Genomic DNA, 23,744 nt, shown 5'->3' on the forward strand with positions numbered 1-23,744 from the left:
AAGCTTAAACTAGAGAATCTAAACACAAAACATTGGAAACTGAAAGAACATGATGGATTAAAAAATTCATAAAATGAAACTAGTTCTCCTTTCCTTCACATGCTTGTGAAGGAAAGGAGAACTAGTTGATGCTGTCACATTCTTTAATGTAGTGCATTTCACATGCATTACAAATCCAATCATGTTAGATTTTTAATGAATGAAGAACAGACCTGGTGCAGTATTAAGCCTTGGTTTTTATTGCACTGGGTAAGAGATATAACATTTCAGACATATCCTTGAATTTTCTTGTAAAACACTTTTTGATACAATTCATTTCTGTTTTCTTCCAAGTACTAAGTGGTTGGCATTGGTTGTATGAAAGACCAGTCTGGACTTGAATTATTGTTTCTTATTGCCATCTTTAGCATGTTTATAATCATTTAAACAGGAAAAAGTGAGAATTGGAATATTTCAAAAACTACTTTAAACAGCCTACATAGCAGAAAACCAAGCACAGGAAGCTTGTTCCTTAGGAGATGAGAGAAGGGTGAAGATTTATTTGAGAGAACAAAAGGCTAAAAATGGTTTCAGCAAACTCTTCTGCAGAGGATATTACTCATATTTCACTTCCTTATGTGAAAGGAATTTCTGAACATATTGCAAAAACTTTAAAACTTCTTAACATTTTTGGGGGGCTTTTATCCTGTGAGGAAAATTTCCACCTTTCTCTCATCTCCTAAATCTGCTAAAGATAAACTTCCTCCAGTTGATTGGCTTGGTGTTTATCAGATTCCTTGCTCCTGTGACTTATCTTATTATGGACAATCTGGAATATCTGCTTTTACTTATCACCATAAAAAGTCTTATATCAAGTACAGCCTAGACAATCAGGTTGAAAGTGCCATCTCTACCAAATACAGAGTTCTGTGGAATAAGACACGGATCCTTCATAAGAGTAGACTTCGTATAGAATGTCTTGATGAGGAAACTTATAAGTTACTCCATTTCAAACTTAATAGATTGTTTGTTTGTTTACTGATTGTTTAGGTTTATCTCCTTTATGGGAGATAGTACTTTTTCAATCTGCTAAACTTTTCTAAATTAATTTTAATTTAAGTTTAATTATATTGTTTTTTGTTAGAAAAGCATTGACTGTTTTTGTTTACCTTACTGTACCTACTATGGTTGTGCTTTTTAGAATGTTTCTGTTATTTGTATAATTTGCTGTTCCATTTCTGCCCTGAATATGCCTGTGAAACATTAGCAAAAATTTTACAATTAAATATCAAGATATTTTGCAAGAGTCTTTATTATTGTTATTAACTACCTCAAACACATCTTATCATTTAATGGGTATGGGCTCAAGACAATGAACAAGATTTTAGAAGCCCACCTAAAATGCCAGCTAGCAAGCAAGAATTCAAAGATGCGATTATCCTTCCTTACATCCAGAATATGCAAGGATTGAAAAATGCACTTGTCTGTGATGAGTGAGAATTTTTAATTGATAAGTTAAAAAAAATCAGGAGAGGTGTTTCAGTTTAATTATCAGTTTTATTTGCATAATGCTGATTCTGTTTTATGTCAGTTTTTTTGGATATTTACTTATTGCATCTATTGGGGAATGCTGGTTGTTATAAATAGCTGTTTTGTTGATTATTGCTGACTTTGTCGTAATGGAATATGACCAATGATAGTGTTAAATTGTGAATGAAGATATTTAATATATTATAATGCTTCATTCATATTTAACATAATCTACATTGTCATAAGCAAGACTTGTAAATATTATTTGTTGTTAGTTTCTTGCTTGTACTATGTTATTCCTATATGTGCTCTGAGTTTTATTTGTTATTAATTAATTAGATAATCATAGGAAATATGTAATAGTAATAAAAAGACTCTATATAAAAATATCATTCATTTTATTTAGTTTATTCTGTAAAGTTTGTTATAAGAAACTGTGTGTATGTAAATTTAAATATACCTTATGTGAACTGTGATATAAATTTTTTGTTATTTCTGTATGTAAAAGTGATTTTATGGAATTCTACTGATGGGATTTAATTGGCTATTGACGGAGAAACAGAGTTTAATTTTTGTTGGCTCGTGCGAATAGCGTGAGCTACTGTGTATACAGAGAAAAGCCAGTTGATATAAGCTGAACTGGTTAAAACCAGATTTTGGCAGGAAAAGAAGTAACATGGAATTAAAAACAGGAAGGAGTAGAAAAAAAGAGAAGCCTTATGGACAGCATAGAGATCAGTAATGAGTAGCTGAAGGGCGGTGGATATGTGCCCCCTAAATCAGCAACCAAGTGATTTGATGAGCTGAATTAGCCACATTTGCAATATGCCCCCTAAACTTCAACTCCCTATCTACCAACACTCCCAACTCCCTGGCCTCGTCAATCTCCTGGAATACAGTTCCACCAATGTGGTATACTGCTGCTAATGTTTTCACCCCAAAATGCAAAACCTTACATTTTGCCACATTAAATTGACATCCATTCTCCTTAGCCCAGTTCTCCAAACTCTCCAAATCATCCTGCAAAATTTTGACATCATGTGCATTCACTATTGCTCTACCCAACTTTGCATCATCAGCAAACAAATGAACAGTTCCTCTCAGATCCTTTCCTATATCGTTAATGAACAAATTAAACAGTAGTGGTCCAAGAACAGAACCCTGTGGAACACCACTATTCACAGGCCATCTTTTGGACTCTACTCCTGAATAATACTCTCTGATATCTCTCCATCAACCACCCTCTTATCCATCTCACCAACTCATCCATCCCCATATGCTGCAGTTTACTTATTAGAATTCCATGTGGTATTTTGTCAAAGGCCTTAGCAAGGTCCAGCAGAATCACTATAAACCCATTATCCTTATCCAGTTCAGCCACCACTGTGTTATAAAACCTGAGCAAGTTACTGAGGCATGATCTACCCTTCACAAAACCATGCTGTCCCCCTATACAGTATCCAATTTTCATCTATCCATTCCTGTATTTTCTTCTAGACCATCTTCTCTAAGACAACGACTCCTGATATGCTGATTGGTCGGTAATTTGCAACAGCAGTCTTGGAACCTCCTTTATGCAATGCAACTATTTTCCCCTCTTTCCACCCCCTCTAGACTAACCCAGACCTGATACTCAAATTAAACAAAATGGTCAAGGGCACTGACAATTCTTTAGCCACTTCACGTACGACACGAGCTGGTATACCATCCAATCCCACAGATGTATTGACATTGTGGTTTTGTAATAGACTATTCATCTCCACTTCATTCACCACAATTCCTGTTTAAGAGTTAGAGATGATAAAGGTGACATGAATATGGGAGAAAAAGATATCCTTGTAGTATGGAGTAATTAATCCAAAAAATGGCTAAATGAAACAAGCAGTGATAGCACAGTGGTAAAAAACACTCAACAGGCATACAGTCAGGAATTCATGTTCATACTTGAAGTAGAAAATGCCATCAAAGGCTTGAAATGTGGAAAGGCAGCAGGAGTAGATGATATTCGACCAGAAATGCTGAAGTATGGTGGTATAAAAGTTTTACAGTGGCTGCACTGCATAGTTCAGAATGTCTGGACAGAGGAACGAATTCCCGATGATCGGAGTAGAGCTCTCATAGTACCCATATATAAAAAGGGAAATAAAACTGAATGTGAGAATTATAGAAGTATTTCCCTACTGAGTGTTCTTGGTATGATTTATGCAAGTATACTTGAGAAATGGTTGAGAAGAATTGTGGAAGAAAAGCTTGGTGAAGAACAAGCTGGATTCAGGCCAAATACAGGCTGTCAGGATCAGATCTTCACTTTACGACAAATAGTTGAGAAATCATGGGAATATAACAAATATCTGTATTAGGTTTTTGTTATGATAGGTTTCACGGTATAAAAAGAACACAGATGGTTAAGAAAATAACTATTTATTAACTTAAAAGCTAATATTTCGCTGGTATTATATCCAGCATCTTCAGAGCACACAACACAAAGTTTGTTACAAAGGCAAGACAACCACAATCCGGTGTAACAGTGGGGACAGTATAAGTGATTGCAGCATGCAACACAAGACTAAAGTCCTAATATGGCGCCATCTAGGTTAAAAAAAAAAAAAAAAAAAAAAAAAAAAAAAAAAAAAAAAAACCCTCAAAGTTTTGAAATAGTAGTCCAAATGATAAAAAATAAAAGTAATAAATATTAATTTGGTCTTAGGATGACTGTCTCCCAAATCTTTGGTAGATTTATACAGCCATACTTGTTAAAGTTTGGGGTATGTTTCAAGGCTTCTGTTGATTCCAGGAACAACCTCTCTGACTTGTAGAAGCTTCTGTGCATTACTTTTGTTTCTTTCCAATTGATCCTGTGTGCAGGGGTATCCAAAGCATGGTCTGCCAGACCCGACTTACCATAGCGAAAGTGTCGGATATATTTTTTGTGTTCACTGAGGCAGATGTCCACATTTCTTCCTGTCTGTCCGTAGTAGGCTTGATGGCAAGAACAGGGCACTTCATAGACACCAGGATGTGATAAAGGAGCGCATTTGTCCTTAGGTGAACGGATGAGAGTTGCTAATTTTTTATAAGGTTTAAATACTGTGCGTAATTGGTGTTTGTTAAGCACCCTAGATATCTTTTCAGATGTGCCTTTAATGTATGGGATGGTGATTGTTTTGTTGTAGTCTTCTGTGGTAGATAGAGGGGATTTTTGGGTAGCATTTAGTATGTTATCTATTTTACGGGGATTATAACCATTGTTTAAGAAGGTTTGACGTAGGTGAGAAAATTCAGCAGTGAGAGCAATGTCATTGGAACAGATTGCTCTAGCTCTATGGGTTAGTGTTTTTAAGATACCATATTGTTGAGAAGGGTGATGGTGTGATTGTTTGTGTAAGTATCTCCCTGTATGTGTGGGTTTTCTGTAAACAGAAAATGATAAGGAACCTTCTGGAAGACGTGTGATCAGTGTGTCCAAGAAAGGCAGGCAGTCATTGGCTTCTAGTTCCATTGTAAAGTGGATTTTAGGATGCTGGCTATTTAGATGCTCTAAAAATGTATTCAATGTGTCTGGGCCATGTGGCCAAATGGCAAACACATCGTCAACATAGCGTAGCCAGAGGCTAGGTTTGAGAGTGGCTGTGTTGATAGCTAATTTTTCCAGATGTTCTATGTAGAAGTTGGCTAAGGGGGGAGAAAGAGGTGAACCCATAACTGTCTCATCTAACTGTTTGTATATTTTCCCTTTCCATGTAAAATAACCTGCCTGTACTGTGAATTTAAATAGCTGGAATATATCTGGGGGAAATTGTGAATTTAGTAAGTTAAGTGTTTCAATCAGTGGTACATTAGTGAATAATAAGGTGATATCAAAACTCACCATTAGGTCTGAACTATTTTAGGTGTGGTTTTCTAAAATACTTTTTAGGTGGGTAGAATTTTTAACAAAAGAGGGAGAATTGTTTGTGTAAGTGGTTAGTAATTTTGCTAAATGTTATTTGCTAAGTGTATTAGGACTTTAGTCTTGTGTTGCACGCTGCAATCACTTATACTGTCCCCACTGTTACACCGGATTGTGGTTGTCTTGCCTTTGTAACAAACTTTGTGTTGTGTGCTCTGAAGATGCTGGATATAATACCAGTGAAATATTAGCTTTTAAGTTAATAAATAGTTATTTTCTTAACCATCTGTGTTCTTTTTATACCGTGAAACCTATCATAACATGTCTGACGAACACATAAGCCTATCCACGCGTGTATTAGGTTTTGTTGATCTGGAAAAGGGCATGTGACAAGAGAGAAGCTATTCAATACGCTACAGTTATATGGTATCAATGGGGGTATTATATCAAGCAATACTTAGTCTTTATTTGAGTTGTAAGTCAGCAGTTAGAATTGAAGGAAGTACAGAAGATGGTTTAATGTTTAGATGGTCAAATAGTTGAGAAATCATGGGAATATAACAAAGATCTGTATTAGGTTTTGTTGATCTGAAAAGGGCATATGACAAGGTGCCAAGAGAGAAGCTATTCAATACGCTACAATTATATGGTATCAATGGGGCATTATATCAAGCAATACTTTGTCTTTATTTGAGTTGTAAGTCAGCAGTTAGAATTGAAGGAAGTACAGGAAGATGGTTTAATGTTAAATCTGGTGTGAGATAAGGATGTATCCCCTCTGTTATTCATTATCTATATGGATCACATCATGAAGGAAAGTGGTATTAAACATGATATCAAAATTGGAGATGTTAATGTCAGCTCTTTGCTTTATGCAGACGATGTTATACTTCTAAATAAATCCACTACAAGTCTGCAAGATTCCCTGACTAAATTGAATAACTGTTGTAACAGATATGATATGAAGGTCAGCAATAAAAAGACAAAGACAATGAAAATAGGCAGAATCGAGGAAAACATTTCAGCTACTTAGGCATGATTTTTAGTGAAGATGGTAAATTAAATATGGAAATAGACAACAGAATCAACAAAGCTGGTATGGTAGGAAGTCAATTTAATAAATTCATATGGAATAAGAGAAAAATTAGTCGGAACACTAAATTAGCTGTATAAAAGACAGTGTTCAAACCAGTTTTAACTTATGGATCTCAGAGCTGGGTTAGAAGTAAAACATTGACCAAAGACTAGAGACTGCAGATATGAGAGTCCTGAGAAAGATTAGAGGCGTGAACAGATGGCATCAATGGCAATATCATATTAAAAACGAGGATATTAGGAAAGAATTTGACATTGTCAGCATCCAGGAATGCGTTAGCTGAGCTAATCTCAGGTGGTATGGTCACTTAAATAGAATGGGAGAGAAAAGATTAGCAAAACAAGTGTTCTCTGCCAGGTTGGCAGGAAAAAGACTCAGAGGAAGACCAAGATATAGGTGGATTGATACGGTACAAAGTGCCTTAGACGATAGAAATATAAGATCTGATAATGTTGGAGTCTTGACAAGTAACAGACTGATTTGGAGGAAAATTGTAGATAGGAATTTAGTAATGATGTAAATTTTTCTTGTAGTACTATCATATCCTGTACACCCCCTTGAGGGTACATGGCAAGAATTTGATAATGATGATGATACGAAGTTTATATGGAGTGACGTATTTTATCCATATAGCCAGTTGGGTGGTTAAACCTTGGAAAGTTAAGAAGGATGTATTTATTTTCCCAAAATTTTTCATTATATTGAATGTAACTGAAATGTTTTTCAATTTTTCTAAGTTGCCATCTGTTATGTGACACCACTGGCTCTTTCAATCCGACAATGTTGTGGAGCCTTTCCAAAATGCACTAACGTAGTTATGTGTAGACTTAAGGATTTTATTTCATGAAAGTTTTTAGGATATTGAATGCTTTCAGTGTTTGTTTATAATGGTAGACAATAAAACTTTGCTTCTTCCTCTTCCCGATAAAATGAAAACATACGTGTTAGAATCAAAAATGTAGTAAAAATGATATTATTAATTAAATTTTTTTTTAAAAAAAATAATAATAAATGATCACTTATGAAATGTGTGAAGTTTTTCTTCATAGACTGAGAAATACACTAGTACATAAGTAGCTAGCATATTTGCCTATTATACCTTGATATAATAGGCAACGGTGGTAGAGAACACTCAAGTCAATGATGAATGAGATGTTTGCCTGACTGATGAACCAGCATAAAAATTTTTCAAGCCCCAGTAATATGTTACCAACAGAAATGCATCTCTTCTTTGAAGTTGTAGCATAAAAATGGCTTTTGATCTGCTTTATAACATTTCAGGGTTTTTACAACCTCTGAAACCACCTCATTCTCCACCCCTAAAGACAATGGAGAAGGGTAATCTTGTGGCCTTTGTTTCACTGGCCAAACAGGACTGTCCAGAGATATTATGTCAGAATATGTTAAAGATGTTGATAAGAAACAAGAACTCAAGTCTGGATTGGTCTTTCATACAGCCATTGTCAACCACCCAGTACTCTGTCAGAAAACAGAATTGCCTTATATTGAATATATCTGTTTCATAAGAAGTTCAAGGAGCCCTCTGAAACGCTGTGCTCTTACCCAGTGAAAAACCAGGGCTTAATGCTGCACCAGATTTTATCTTTATGCATTGCAAATCTGACATCCTTGGACCTGGGATGTGACACATGCTATGTTAAAGAATGTGAACAGCATCAACTAATTTTCCTTTCCTTCACATGTGCTTTATTTTATTTATTTATTTTTTTTTTATGTTATGTTCTTTCATTTCCCAATGTTTTGTGTTTACATTCTCTAGTTTTTAAACCTTTTGTATAACATCTTTAATTTCCTGATAGGCTCACAAAACTAGAGTTTTCATTAAATAAAGTATATATTTTTTATTCCATGCATAATGTGGTTCTTATATCAGCATTTAGACATAAATCTATGAAATATGAGACTGAAATATACAGCTTTGATCATGTCTTTTGACAGATTTTCTTTCGTGTATGAATTTATTATAATTCAACTCTATAGAGAGTTTCAAAAAAAAAAAAAATACACACGCACACCATGAACATAGTTGGATTTAACTGTTAAATATTTAACTGTTTAGTATTGGGCCAAAGCAGAAATCAGTAAAGGACTAATATTATTATTTAAAGAAATTAATTAATAAAGTTTTGTTTCCATTTCTTATTGTAAATTGTATCTTTTTTTTTTTTTTCTCTTTTGTGTTTTAGAAAAGAGTTTAAGGACATCATTGAAAGCAAAAATTTGGTAGCCCATATAATTAGCAGGTACGTAAATTCTTTTCTGGATCACTAAACTCTTTCTAGTGGGTGCCACAATCCTTTTAGTAGATTTGCCATTATTTTTGGACTCTGGAACAAGTAAAATGGATCAATTTTATCTATGAGTTGTGTTATTAAGGCATAACACAGCCAACTGTCACTATAGTGAGCTGATGGGACTAAGAAATTAGTTTCTTATAATGATTGTTTGCTAAGGTTAATTTTTTTGATAATTTTACTGTTGTGATGACTTAGTATGTGGAATTCACAGTGTGCTACTTTTTGTATCATCAAGCAATGATGTTTGGAGAAAACGTTTTATATTGTTGGTCCACTTTTCATGGTTCAGCCTGAGTTGCGAGTTTCCCAAAAAAAAAAAAAAAAAAAAATTTGAATGCTTTGTTATATTTCAGTTTGGAGAATGCTACAAATTTTATATGCTACTTACTTATCTGTGGCCTTTTTGGATTCTGTCTCTAGGGTTGGCATAGTTGATTTTCAAATTACGTTTGTAGTACAAATGGCCATAAGTTTTGTTAATTTATTGCAACCTTTTTTTTAAAGCATTATAATGAAGTTTCTTTCATCTGATTGTTGTCAAAATATTATTTATTTCAGGATACGTATGTTCAGAATATTGGCATGAGTACTGAACATCAAATTAAGATTTCATCAAATGGATCATTATTTTTTTTTTAATCGAACGTTATTTTAAATGACAAAGTGGTACTTCTTCATTGCTGTTCCTTTAAATTTGCAAAATTATTCAGTCCCATTAAGATTTGGCACAGATCTGATTCTAAATACGAAAGAATCTGTCTCTTTCCCACATTCGGGAGATAATTATTATTTGAGAGGTTAACATTTGATTTTTTTTAGTAGTTTATTTTATTTTTAAATTTATTAATGAATAAATTATTTATTAATTAGTATGGGTGCATCATATACATGTTAACTCTTAGGGAAGCGAAATCACTTTTCATGCAAATGTAATTGTCAGACTTAATTTTAATATATGTTAAATGGTTGCTCACTGGGTTCACTCTGCTAGTGTTTTATTAGTTATTATTATTATTATGGGCAACTCCAAGGAGTCGTTAGACTCATTGAGGTAGACCCTAAACATCATGTCAAGAACTATACAACATTTGTGCATTATACTTACTTACTTTGAACTCATTCACAGTCATGGCACCCACAACAGACTTTGGCAACCAACCTATTCCACTCATTCACTACTCTCCAAACAAAAAAAAACCTAGTTCTAACGCCCTTGCTAATTACTTCCTACCATACTAGCTTTGTTGATTCTGTTGTCTATTTCCATATTTAATTTACCATCTTCACTAAAAATCATGCCTAAGTAGCTGAAAAGTTTTACTTATTCCACAGGTTCTCCGTTTAAAACACAGTTGACATTTTCAACGATTCTACCTATTTTTTGTCTTTGTCTTTTTATTGCTGTCCTTCATACCATATCTATTACAACAGTTATTCAATTTAGTCAGGGAATCTTGCAAACTTGTAGCGGATTTATTTATTATTATTATTGTTATTATTGTTCCAGGCAACTCCAAGGAGTCGACAGACTCATCGAGGGAGGCCCTAACATCATGTCAAGAACAGCTATTCGACATTGACACAGTATCTATCATACCTTGCCTTGAACTCATTCATGGTCGTAGCACCCACAACAGACTGGAAGCTTATTCCGCTCATTCACCACTCTCCAAGTAAAAAACCTAGCTCTAACACCCTTGTCAACCACGCTCTTGCCCAGCTTCCATGCATGGCCCCTAGTCCTCCCACCACCAGTCATATTTTCAAAAATATCTTCTGGATCAATCTTATAGAAACCCCTCAGTAATTTGAATGTCTCAATCATATCACCCCTCCTTCGCCTATCGTCCAATCTCTGCAACAACCCACAAATCTTCAACCTATTCTCATAAGGTTCATTCCACAGACCTGCTATCATCTTGGTCACTCGTCTCTGGATCCTCTCCACTTCCTCCCCATCACAAAGAAACCCTGGTGCCCATAACTGGGCACAGTAGTCCAGATGGGGTCTTATCAAGGCTCGATACAGAGGAACAACAACAACTTGTTTGTCTCTGCATGTTAAAGTATTTTTCAGAAGCCAAGTAATTTGATGAGCTGATTTAGTCACTTTTGCAATGTGCCCCCTAAACTTCAATTCCCTATCCACCAACACTCCCAAATCCCTGGCCTCATCAATCTCCTGGAGTACGGTTCCACCAATGCGATATACTGCTGCTATTCTTTTCACCCCAAAGTGCATAACCTTACACTTTGCCACATTAAATTGACATCCATTTTTCCTAGCCCAGTCCTCCAAACTGTCCAAATCATCCTGTAAAATTTTGACATCCTGTGCACTCACAATTGCCCTACCCAACTTTGCATCATCAGCAAACAAGTGAACACTTCCTCTCAAGTCCTTTCCTATATCATTGATGAACAAATTGAAAAGCAGTGGTCCAAGAACAGAGCCCTGCAGCACACCACTAGTCACAAGCAGTCTTTTAGACTCCACTCCTGCATAAACCACTCTCTGGTATCTCTCCTTCAACCACCCTCCTATCCATCTCACCAACCCTATATCTATCCCCATCTGCTCCAGTTTACTGATTAGGGTTCCATGTGGTATTCTGTCAAAGGCCTTGAATTTAGAAGTATAACATCATCCGCATAAAGCAAAGAGCTGACATTAACATCTCCAATTCTGATATCATGTTTAATACCACTTTCCTTCATAATGTGTTCCATATAGATAATGAATAACAGAGGGGATCATGTACATCCTTGTCTCACACCAGATTTAACATTAAACCATCTTCCTATACTTCCTTCAATTCTAACTGCTGACTTGCAACTGAAATAAAGACCAAGTATTGCTTGATATAATGCCCCATTGACACCATATAACTGTAGCGTATTGAATAGCTTCTCTCTTGGCACCTTGTCATATGCCTTTTCCAGATCGACAAAACTTAAGTACAGATTTAAGTTAAGGGATATTACATCCCATATTGTTTCATAGCCGAATAAGAAACTCAAAGAGTTTCATGCCGAATATAGACACTATATAAAGTTCGGCGAGTCCAAGCGTAAGCAAATACCTGGATAGTGCATTACCTAACCCATTTGATAGTACTACACTGAGGCAACTCATAGTAAGGGTGGAGCAAGCTCTGATCACGATTCTTGGTATTTACCCATAATGTGAAACCCAGCTCCTGGGAGCTGTGTTACTGTTCCACATTATAAGAGAAGGTCACTACCCAGACCGGTTTCAACCTTTATTGAGGTCTCATCAGTGAGTAGGTAGACCTAGTAATACCAAGTTTGTAGCAAACAGAACTTATATACCCTACTATGAGAATTGCCAAGAAGGTGTCCTAATAAATTATTAATTGTATGAAGAGCCAAAGGCTGCAATTCGGTGACATGAACTTATTTAAGTTAAGGGATATTAAATCCCATATTGTTTCATAGCTGAATAAGAAACTCAAAGAGTTTCATGCCGAATATAGAAACTATATAAAGTTCAGCGAGTCCAAGCGTAAGCAAATACCTGTATAGTGCAACACTGTAGCACTACCAAAATCACAAAAACACAGAAAATCACAAATGAAGAGCCTTTGTTGGAAGATACAAACAAAGGAGAATTTAATGCAGAAATTATACAATGGAAGCTGCAATTATTTGGACATCAGAATGAGCAAGGATCAGAAGATTAAGACACTCATGTTTGGTATTATGGACAGTGTAAACAGAAAAGGCAGAACTATTCTTTGAACAGAGAATGGATAGATGACATAAAGGACTGGTGTGGAATTGTGTTGCAGAAACTGTGACACTGTGCACTGGACAAAAAAAAACGATGCAAGAAGATAGTGAAGGAGGCATCAGACACCAACTGGCAGGTTGCCTATGGTTTGTGATGATGATCAGGAAGCCTCCAGATTCTTTACTAACTGGTTTGGTCTCATGTACTATTCAGTGGCTGGCCTGTAGAACTATTTTACTGCTGCACTCTTGAATTGGCGAAGGGTTCCTGGCCCCCTACATTGAGATTGGTATGTCATTGAGGGTATCACTCTCACTTCATGTGGGAAGAGGGGGCGGGGGGGGGGAGGAGGAAACCAGAACCCTTGCTCTAGGGACCAAACATGGCTACAGCCACTTCAAGGCTCTAATAAGAAAGGTGGCAGTATTTTACCACCAGGTGATGAAAGACATTTACCACCTAAATTAACTAGAGGTCTGGTTGGCATTTCCTCCAACTAGGGAAGCTACAACTTTTTGGCAGCTTTGCCAGAGCCCTGTTTGTGAACAGGCTATACCACTGGAAGGTGGGAATGACTCGACTGCTAGAGGCTATATATTGCACATCGACATCCCTTTGGTAGCACTGTACATCATGAATTACAGATATCTATACATATCGATATATATTAATCACATGATGTCTTAATCAACAGTGGGAGCACAAAGATCGTAATATATCTGGTTATTGGGGACTGGTAACTAACTTGCAGATGTTAGAAGTTTCCAACTTATGAACTATTCTTGAACAGATGTTCTTTTCTATATGCCTCTCACTTTCCATAAGTGCAGAAAAATGTTGTTCATCTCAAAGCTCATCTTGTAGATGTACAGCTTCTTTGCTCTTGAGGTAATGACACAACCAGGTTGCATTACATCATATAACACAGTTTTTGTATTACTACTGTATGCCACAATCACATTTCAGTATATAGTTTGTTAGCCTTGTTGACCAAGTGAAAAATTTCTGTTCTCCAACCAGCTGGCTGTTGGTTTGAATCTCACTGTAGAATTATTTAACCTTCCCCCCAAAGTACGAATGTACAGTTAGTTGACACCCTTGCATAAGTGAGAGATATATATACAAAAAAAAAAAAAGCAATGACTATAATGATGGAATTAAATTTGCAATTACCAGTGAACACAGTGAATCATTACTTTGTTATATTTTTGAATATTGTCATAAATTTTGAATATTTTAACAATGCTTTTAGTAGTGGCACAACAAATTTAGATGGGAACTACTGTGGTATGCTTTGTATGAAATTATGGGACATATGGGGTATCCTGGTTTGTGTATCTTAACTTGTCTGAACCACAATATAAAATGAACAAGATAAAGACAATGAAAATAGGCAGAAGCATTAAAAATATCAACTGCATTATGAATGGAGACCTATAGAACAAATAAAACATTTCAGCTACTTAGGCATGATTTTTAATGAAGATGGTAATTTAAATGTGGAAATAGACAACAGAATCAACAAAGCTGGTATGGTAGGAAGTGAACTGAATAAATTTATATGGAATAAGAGAGAAATTAGTCAAAACACTAAATTAGCTGTATACAAGACAGTGTTCAAACCAATTTGAACTTGTGGATCTGAGAGCTGGATTAGAAATAAAACACTTGACCAAAGACTAGAGACCACAGATATGAGAGTCCTGAGAAAGATTAGGGGTATGAACAGATGGCATCAATGGCAATATCATATTAAAAAATGAGGATATTAGGAAAAAACTTGACATAGTTAGCATCCAGGAATGTGTTAGAAGAGCTAATCTCAGGTGTTCACTTAAACAGAATGGGAGATTTAAGATTAGTAAAACAGGTGTTCTCTGTCAGGTTGGCAGGAAAGGACCCAGAGGAAAAGCAAGATATAGGTGGACTGATACAGTAAAAAATGCCTTAGAAGATAGAAATATAAGATCTGATAATGTTGAAGTCTTGATAGGTAACAGATTGATTTGGAGAAAAATTGTAGATAGGAAGTTAGTAATGGTGTAGGTTTCATGTAGTACTATCATATCCTGTATACCCCTTGAGGGTACATATCAGGAATTTGATGATGATGGTGAACTTACCTGAAAATGGTGGCAGAATGGTTTGTTCGAGAAGTATATTTTTTTAGCAGTGTGTTTGTCTAATTTGTGTTCTTCTTTGAGTTAATGTAAGCATTTCTTCAATTTTTTTGATAATGTTTGGAGTGAGATCTTCAAAGATTGTTTTATATGTGTTTGAATTATAGATGATTTTAAGAATTTTATTATGGTAATCAGTTTTGTTTATTATTGCAGTAATATCTCCTTTATCACCTTTACTAATAATAATGTTGGATTATTTTTTAAATGAAATGTTTTACTTGTTCGATAGGTTCTCCATTCAGGATGCGGTTGGCATTTTCATTGTTTCTGCCTATTTTCATTTTCCTTGTCTTCTGAGGGTACACATCAGGAATTTAATGATGATGATTTATTATAGCACATTGAATTTAGTCAGGGATTGCTGTAGACTAGTGCTTGATTTTTTTTTGAAGTACAATATAATTTGCATAATGTAAGGAGCTGAGAAATTTTCAATTTTGGTCCCAGGTTTTTTGCCACTTTCCATCATAATGTGATCCATATAAATAATGAATAACAACAGAGATAATATGCATCGTTGTTCTCACATCTGATTTAACATCAGACTGTCTTCCTATTCCTCCTTCAATTCTATTTGCTGACTTACACGTCAAATGTATTACTCAATATATTGTTCTACTTATGCCATATACTTTTCATATCTGCAAAAGTTAAATGTACAGATCCTTGTATATTCCCATGATTTTTCAACAATTTGTCTGAAAGTGAAAATCTGATCCTGATAACCTCTATTTGGCCTGAATCCAGCTTGCTCTTCTTTGGATGTCCATTCTACAATTTTTTTGGCCTTTTCTCAAGAACACTTGCATAAATTTTACCAGGATCACTCAGTAAAGAAATGCCTCTGTAATTTTCAATTTATTTTATTTTATTTTATTATTATTATTATTTTTTACATGGTTGGTTCTATGAGAGCTCTTTTCCAATCATCTGGAATTTAACCCTGTGACTAGGCTTTCTGAATTATGCAATGTAATGACTGTAAAACTTTTATTATTATTATTGTATAGCTTCTCCATGGAGTCCAAAGACTCATTACAGGATGCCCAATTTATTTACACAATCTATCATACCTCTCCTTGAACTCATTAACCCCCCAACCAGCCATGACATCTATAGACGTCAAGCTAAATCTGGATACGATTCTGTAACACCTGTTGAATAACATGGATAAGAAGTGCAATTTGGTCTCACTATTTCATCCACCTCGCCGGTAGGGAGGTTAACAGACAAATTGCTAACAATTGATTGACAACTCTCCAATCGAAAAATGTAGTCTTCAAACTCCTACTAACCACACTTTTACTCAACTTCCAGGTTTGATCTCTATTTCTGTCCCTCTGGAGTGCTGAAACATTTCCCTTGCATCCATCCTATAAAATGCTTTAAGCAACTTAAAGTTTCTATCATATCACCTTTTTTTTTTTTTTGCCTATCAACCAACTTTATCTATTAACAATCTATCCTCACCATCTTGATTGCTTGCCTCTGAATCCTCTGCACACCACTTCCTTATTTCCAAGAAACCTATGAGACTAGAACTGTGCACAGTAATCCAGATGTGGATGTATCAAGGTCTTATAAAAAGGAATAACAACTTCTTTATCTCTAGAAAAAATTTCTTTATCTCTACTTGTTAGTATTTTCTTCAGTAGCCAAGTAATCTTATAAGCAATTAGCAATATGTCTCTAAACTTCAACTCTCTGTCTACCATCATCCATAAATCCTAGCTTTATCTATTTTCTGGAGTACAGTTCCATCAATGTGATACACAGCTTGTAATCTACTTATCCCAGAATGCACATCTTTATATTGCTCCACATTAAACCGATATCCATTATCTTTTGCTGATACTGACAGCCTATTTAAATCACCCTGCAAGCTCTCCACATCACCTTGAATCACTCTTACTCTACCTAATTTTGCATCATCAGTAAGCAACTGAATATTTTCTTTCAGGTTATTTCCTATATCATTTATGTACAAAATAAACAGTAGTGGTCCTATCACTGAACCTCACAGCACACCACTAGTCACAGCTTTTGCCTGGATTCTGCTCCTCCACATGCCACTTTTTGATATCTGTCCAGAAGCCACTCTGTTATCCACATAACCAGTGTCACATCCATCCCCATTTGTTCTAATTTACATAACAGTTCCATGTAGTATTCGGTCAAATGCCTTTGCAAAATCCAGCAGAATCATCGTACAGCCATTTCTCTTATCCAGCTCAGCTGTTGTTGTATTATAAACAGTTAGTAAATGACTAAGACATGACTGACCCTTCACAAAGCCATGTTGCCCTTCATAGAGTATCATATTCATATCCACCCATTCCTGAATTATACCTCCATATTTGGACTTTTCTGTCACATATCATCTACTCTGGCTTGCTTTCCAAATTTTGGGAAGTAAATTATTTTCAAAAATTGAAAATAATTTACATTGGCCATCATAACATAAATGAATGAAATATTTGAATAATTCCTGGCAGCTCCTCTATCTCAACTATTAATATGTACTTCTGATTGCATTCCTCCTTAATGTTTTCTGCTATGATGATGATGTCACTGCTTCATTTTGCAGTCTTTCAAAATAATTACTCCAGACATCAAGAATATCTTTACTTCAGTTTTCATATCATCTTTATCATCTCCTATTTCTTTTACAGTATTCTTTCCTCCATTTCTAAGCTTTTTCAGTTGCCTCTAGAATATTTTGTCATCTTCCTGGTATTTATTTTCCATGTTCTTACTATAAATGGATAACCTCCATTAGCCTTTTAAATAATGTGCAAAACTGACTAGGGCTTCTAAACCTAATTTCCAATCCTCTCCTTCTTGTATTGCACTCACATATAGGTATCTGTGTAGATACTGAATGAATGGCAATGGGCTGGCAATTTATGATTTAGATGATCAAATTGTATTCTTATTGGCTTAAACAACCAAAATAACATGATGGCACATCATGATTGAAATTCATGACATCTGATTAAACAAGGATCCTGTTTTCATCAGGGAATAAAGGCAAACACCAAAAAGTCAGCTGCTGGAACAAATTCCAACTCATCATCAGCAAAACTCAATCTTGGCACCATAAACATAAGAAGCACCATGCAAAAAGAATTGGATATATACCAGATCAACATAATAGGTATTACCAAAACAAAGAGAGAATCGCACAAAAAAACAGATGAGATTTTTCTGAGCAACAACTACATAACGCCATATTCATGCAATAATGATCAGTGAAAAGAAGGAGTAGCTACAATATTCAACACTAAATATGAGAATAATCTTGAATGCTCCCTGATGATATCTCCACCTTGTCATGGTGAAGCACTTGTATGTACCATTGACCTTTCTGATAGCTATGCTGCCACTGGCATAGCTCTCAGGGCTACTTGTACTTGGAGAGCTCATAGCTCTCTAACTACTTGTGTTAGCTGCTCAAATACACTATTCCATTTTGGGTATGGGAGTGGCAAGTTTTCTCAAAGTAATTCCTAAGCTCCACACATCTCATAAGCATCATAACCTTTAGTTCTGCCAGGATCAATTCTTTTGAGTGCCATGTAAGATGTACAGCCTGCATCTCTAGTTTTGTCTATGGAATCCACATCACATCTCGATGAATAATATTAAGTTTCTCTTTTATGTAATTGAGAGTCTTAGCAATTGCCACAGTTATTTGCCTCATAATGCATTCTGGTATTCTCTAGTTTAATTTATCATATACAACTCTATAAAATTTATGAAAGCTTCCATCCCAATATGAATTATTTCTGTAACATGATCACAATATGTATCTTAATCAGAAGAATCAAAACAGGAATAAAAGTCACATAAATCCTCCCACTTGGCATTGTAATGCCATGTTACATGAGGTTGTGAATGGCTGAAGGAACGACATTCCACCAGAGATGAAATTGTGATCTGAATTATAATATGAGGGTTGTCCAGAAAGCAAGTTCCGATTGGCTGTCAGAGAAACAAAAATATACTTACAAAAGAAACTTTATTGGAAATTAAAGTAGACATCTTTCACTACCTTTCTACATAATTTCTACCAGGCACTTATCATAATGCGGCACCAAGAGTTGTATACCTTCGGAATAGAAGGTTGCCGTCTGTGACGTAAACCACGTATTGACTGCTTCTTTGACCTCATTGTCATTGTCTTGAAACCGCCAGCCACCAAGGAAAGATTTCAGATGTTTGAACAGGTGACAGTCACTTGACGCAAGGTCAGGACTATATGGGGGATGATGGAATTATTCCCAGCGTGTGTGTGTGGGGGGGGGGGGGGGCATTAGTCCAAATCATCAGTCACTAAAGATGGTCCCCCATCCATTCATCATCGTGCATACCTGTCCTTCATTAAAAAGTCTTGCCCATCTTCGTACCATTGAATTGCTCATTGCATGTTCTTCATAAATCTCAATGATTTGCTGATGAATTTCAGCTGCTTTAACATTCCGCGCATTCAAAAAATGGATAACTGACCTAATTTCATATGCAGTGGGCAATTCGATTTTCTTAGACATTATAAACACACACCAAGAAGCATATGCACTGCGATAATGTCTGAAAATGGCACCAACACCTGCTAATGAATCAACAAACTCAGCATGCATGTGCACCATTGCGATCGCAGTGCTGCAGTGAAAATATTTAAAAATGGAACTTACTTCCTGGATACCCCTCATACATACCCATAGATTGTAGGCAGATATAGAGAACAACATTTAAATCAAAATGGAAATAAATTGAGAGATTTCTCATTATTTTATGAATTAAAAATCACAAACACATTTTTTCTGAAAAAAAGATATCCACAAATATATATGGAGCACAAGAGGACTTTGATCATTAATAGACTAGGAATTCATTAACAAAAAACTATCTTTACAAGTAAGAGACAAAACAGTTTATACAGGTAGTGATATACAATATATTCAGACCCTTTGCTAGTAATCTCAAAAATAGTAATACACAGCAAGATGGAAATCACAAAAACTATAAGAGTCTAATGAAAAGAAAAATTAGCCTACTTCAATACTATTAGAAATCTGTATCAAAACTGATTCACTCGGTACTCATTTCAAATTCTTGTTTCTTCTGACATAAATGAAGAATGGATGAACATAAGCAAATTAATAAAACAAAATAGCAGAAGAGGTTCTTGGGACAAAAACAAAGACCAGGATTAAAAACAGAGTGAAAATTTGGAATAATGAAATAGCAAGAGCTATAGAAGAAGAAGAAAAACGCTTACAAGCTACACTTGCAAGAACAAACATCAGAATCATTAGAAGCTTATAGAAAACTAAAAGAAATATTGCAAAAAAATATTGTAAGAAAAGCTCACCAGGCTTCTTGGGATAGATTTATTTGTATTATTGAAAATGATTTACATTGGCCAGCCATCATAACATTATAAATGAATGAAAATTTGAATAAATCAGAAAAAGATGTACAGAAAGTTCAGGAATCTCAAAGGAAGAATGGATACACCATTACAAACATCTATGGTACAATCCATCCCTTAATAAAGAAGAAATAGAAGATAAAAATATAAATAATACAGGATATTTATTGAAGATGGAATTTGAAGATAAAATTGAATTTCATATTGAAAAGAATGACATGTAAGAAAGTTTTAAAGCGAATAAAAGTTGAGCAGCTCTCAGATGTGAACTGTAGACTAAAATACAAGATTATTGAAGAAAAAATGAAAGAGTTTGAGAACAAGAACCAAACCTTGGAAATTCAGTGGCAAACCTTGAAGAAAACCCTGATTAATTCAGCCAGAGACGCATGTGGTGAGGTTGTCTGCAAGGATAAAAAAATCAGAACTAACTCCCTGGTTGACACAGGAAGTTAAAGAGGCAGTGAAGGAAAAGAAGAAAGCACATCAAAAGTTCCTGGCAAATAAGTCAGCTTGTGCTCTTAGAGAATATAGAGACAAATGCAAGAATGCTAAACACGGTGTAAAACTAGCTAAACAAAAGTCATGGGAGGACTTTGGCAAGAATATAAAAAATAAATATCAAGAAGGTGGCAAAATATTCTGGAGGTTGTTGAAGAAGCTTAGGAAAGGAGGAAAGAGTGCTGTAAAAGGAGTTAGAGATGATAAAGGTGACATGAAAACAGGAGAAAAAGATATCCTTGAAGTAATATCCTTTGAAAAACTGCTAAATGAAACAAGCAGTGATGACAGCACAGTGGTAAAAAACACTGACCAGGCATGCAGGCAGGAATACATATCCATACTTGAAGTAGAAAAAGCCATCAAAGGCTTGAAATGTGGAAAGGCAGCTGGAGTAGATGATATTCGACCAGAAATGCTGAAGTATGGTGGTATAAGAATCTTACAGTGGCTGCACCGCATAGTTCAGAAAGCCTGGACAGAGGGACGAAATCCCAATGATTGGAGTAGAGCTCTCATAGTACCCATATATAAAAAGGGAAATAAAACAATGTAAGAATTACAGATGTATTTCCCTACTGAGTGTTCCGGGCAAGATCTATGCAAGTATACTTGAGAAACGGTTGAGAAGAATTGTGGAAGAACAAGCTGGATTCAGGCCAAACAGAGGCTGTCAGGGTCAGATCTTCACTTTATGACAAATAGTTGAGAAAGCATGGGAATATAACAAAGATCTGTATTTAAGTTTTGTCGATTTGGAAAAGGCATATGAAAAGGTGCCAAGAGAGAAGCTGTTCAATACGCTGTAGTTGTATGGTGTCAATGGGGCATTATATCAAGCAATACTTAGTCTTTATTTGAGTTGTAAGTCAGCAGTTAGAATTGAAGGAAGTACAGGAAGATGGTTTAATGTTAAATCTGGTGTGAGACAAGGATGTACATTATCCCCTTTGTTATTCATTATCTATATGGATCACATTATGAAGAAAAGTGGTATTAAACATGATATCAAAATTGGAGATGTTAATGCCAGCTCTTTGCTTTATGCGGATGATGTTATACTTCTAAATAAATCCGCTACAAGCCTGCAAGATTCTCTGACTAAACTGAATAGCTGTTGTAATAGATATGGTATGATGGTCAGCAATAAAAAGACAAAGACAATGAAAATAGGCAGAATCATTGAAAATGTCAACTGTGTTGTGAATGGAGATTCTGTGGAACAAGTAAAACATTTCAGCTACTTAGGCACGATTTTTATTGAAGATGGTAAATTAAACATAGAAATAGACAACAGAATCAGCAAAGCTGGTATAGTGGGAAGTCAATTGAATAAATTCATATGGAATAAGAGAGAAATTAGTCAGAACACTAAATTAGCTGTATACAAGACAGTGTTCAAACCAGTTTTAACTTATGGATCTGAGAGCTGGGTCAGAAGTAAAACACTTGACCAAAGACTAGAGACCGTAGATATGAGAGTCCTGAGAAAGATTAGAGTCTTAAACAGATGGCATCAATGGCAATATCATATTAAAAATGAGGATATTAGGAAAGAACTTGACATTGTGAGCATCCAGGAATGCGTTAGCAGAGCTAATCTCAGGTGGCATGGTCACTTAAACAGAATGGACGAGGAAAGATTAGCAAAACAAGTGTTCTCTGCCAAGTTGGCAGCAAAACGACCCAGAGGAAGACCAAGATATAGGTGGATTTATATGGTACAAAGTGCCTTAGATGATAGAAATATGAGATCTGATAATGTTGGAATCTTGACAAGTAGCAGGCTGATTTGGAGGAAAATTGTAGATGGGAAGTTAGTAATGATGTAATTTTTTTCATGTAGTACTATCATATCCTGTACACCCCTTAAGGGTACATGGCAAGAATTTGATGATGATTATTATTATTATTCAGGTCTCCATGGAGTCAAAAGACTCATCGTGGAAGGTCCTCTCTAAGAAACACACAGTCTATCATACCATTCCTTAAACACATTGACCGTTCTCACTCTCACCACTCTATCAGGCAATGTTAATAGTTTATGTTAACATGCTGGATTTAGGGAGGGTCAAAGTCAAATTCTGATATATTTGGACTAAAACTAATCATAGAAAAAAGCTGAGAATTTAACTGACAGACTCACTTGGCATTTATAGGTTATGAAAAAGCTCTTGACTGCATTAATAGTTGAAAATTATATAATATAATAGAAGACTGAGGTTATCCAAAATTCTTAAATGCAATTAAGGGCCTATATAACAAAACAATTGCAATCATGAATATTAATACATACGTAGCAGTCAACCTTGAGTGTAGAAAGTGTAAAGAGAATGAGGACTTAAAGCGTGTTTCGTGTGTCGATAGTGATATCGTTAACGATAGTCAGCATGTAGAAAATGGCGGTGTGCTAGAGAATTGCGTGGTAGTGCGAGATAGGTGTGAGAGCATCGCTGAAAGTGTAAATGAAGGTAGAAACACAGAAAGAATGGATGATTTGATCGATAATGAAAATGGTGAGATAAATGCGAGTAGCAAAATTGCCCTTTTGAATGGTGTGATACACAGAGCTAAAAGACAACTGGAGCGTATGGAAAAATGTGTGTTGAACGTACCGACAAATAACCGGCGGAAGTCTGTGACGGCAAATAATAGAATGTTCGGAAACGTCAATAAAATGAAGGAGCGAGTGCTGTATTCGCTATTAAGAGGCGTAATAATTGAGAGTTTAACGAAGTCGTACCAGCCAGGTGCGAACATAAAGGACGTCAGCGAATCTATTTGACTGCAAAAACAGAGGGTGAAAGAGATGATAATCGTGGCAGGAACGAATGATTTGAAAGAGGACAAAATGGAAATGATAGAGGATGTGAGGGAGTTGCTTGAGGTAGCAAAAGAGAAGAGTGAGAGAGTTAGGATGGTGAGTATCTTACCGCGGTATGACAGCGAAGTGTTTAGAAGGAGGGCCATAATTGCCAATGACTTTATGCGTGGGTTATGCATGGAGAGTGGTGTGGAATGAGTTCGATGGGCGAAAGGACTTATATAAGATGGATGGGA

The 23,744-nt window shown here is 35.6% G+C and overlaps 1 protein-coding gene across 2 annotated transcripts in view; it reads left to right on the forward strand.

The window, feature by feature from the left end:
• The window catches only part of LOC150098343 (uncharacterized), a 554,092-nt gene that overhangs the window by 522,706 nt on the left and 7,642 nt on the right, over positions 1–23,744 (forward strand). For both annotated transcript variants that reach the window (XM_090404722.1, XM_090404723.1), the window contains one exon: positions 8,702–8,758. In XM_090404722.1, coding sequence (XP_090260848.1) covers positions 8,702–8,758 — 57 coding nt within the window. The remainder of the gene's footprint in view (positions 1–8,701; positions 8,759–23,744) is intronic.

The sequence above is a fragment of the Typopeltis vanoorti genome, chromosome 15, assembly GCF_054136105.1.
Source record: "Typopeltis vanoorti isolate ZY-2024b chromosome 15, IOZ_Tvanoo_1.0, whole genome shotgun sequence".
Classification (NCBI taxonomy): Eukaryota; Metazoa; Arthropoda; class Arachnida; order Uropygi; family Thelyphonidae; genus Typopeltis; species Typopeltis vanoorti.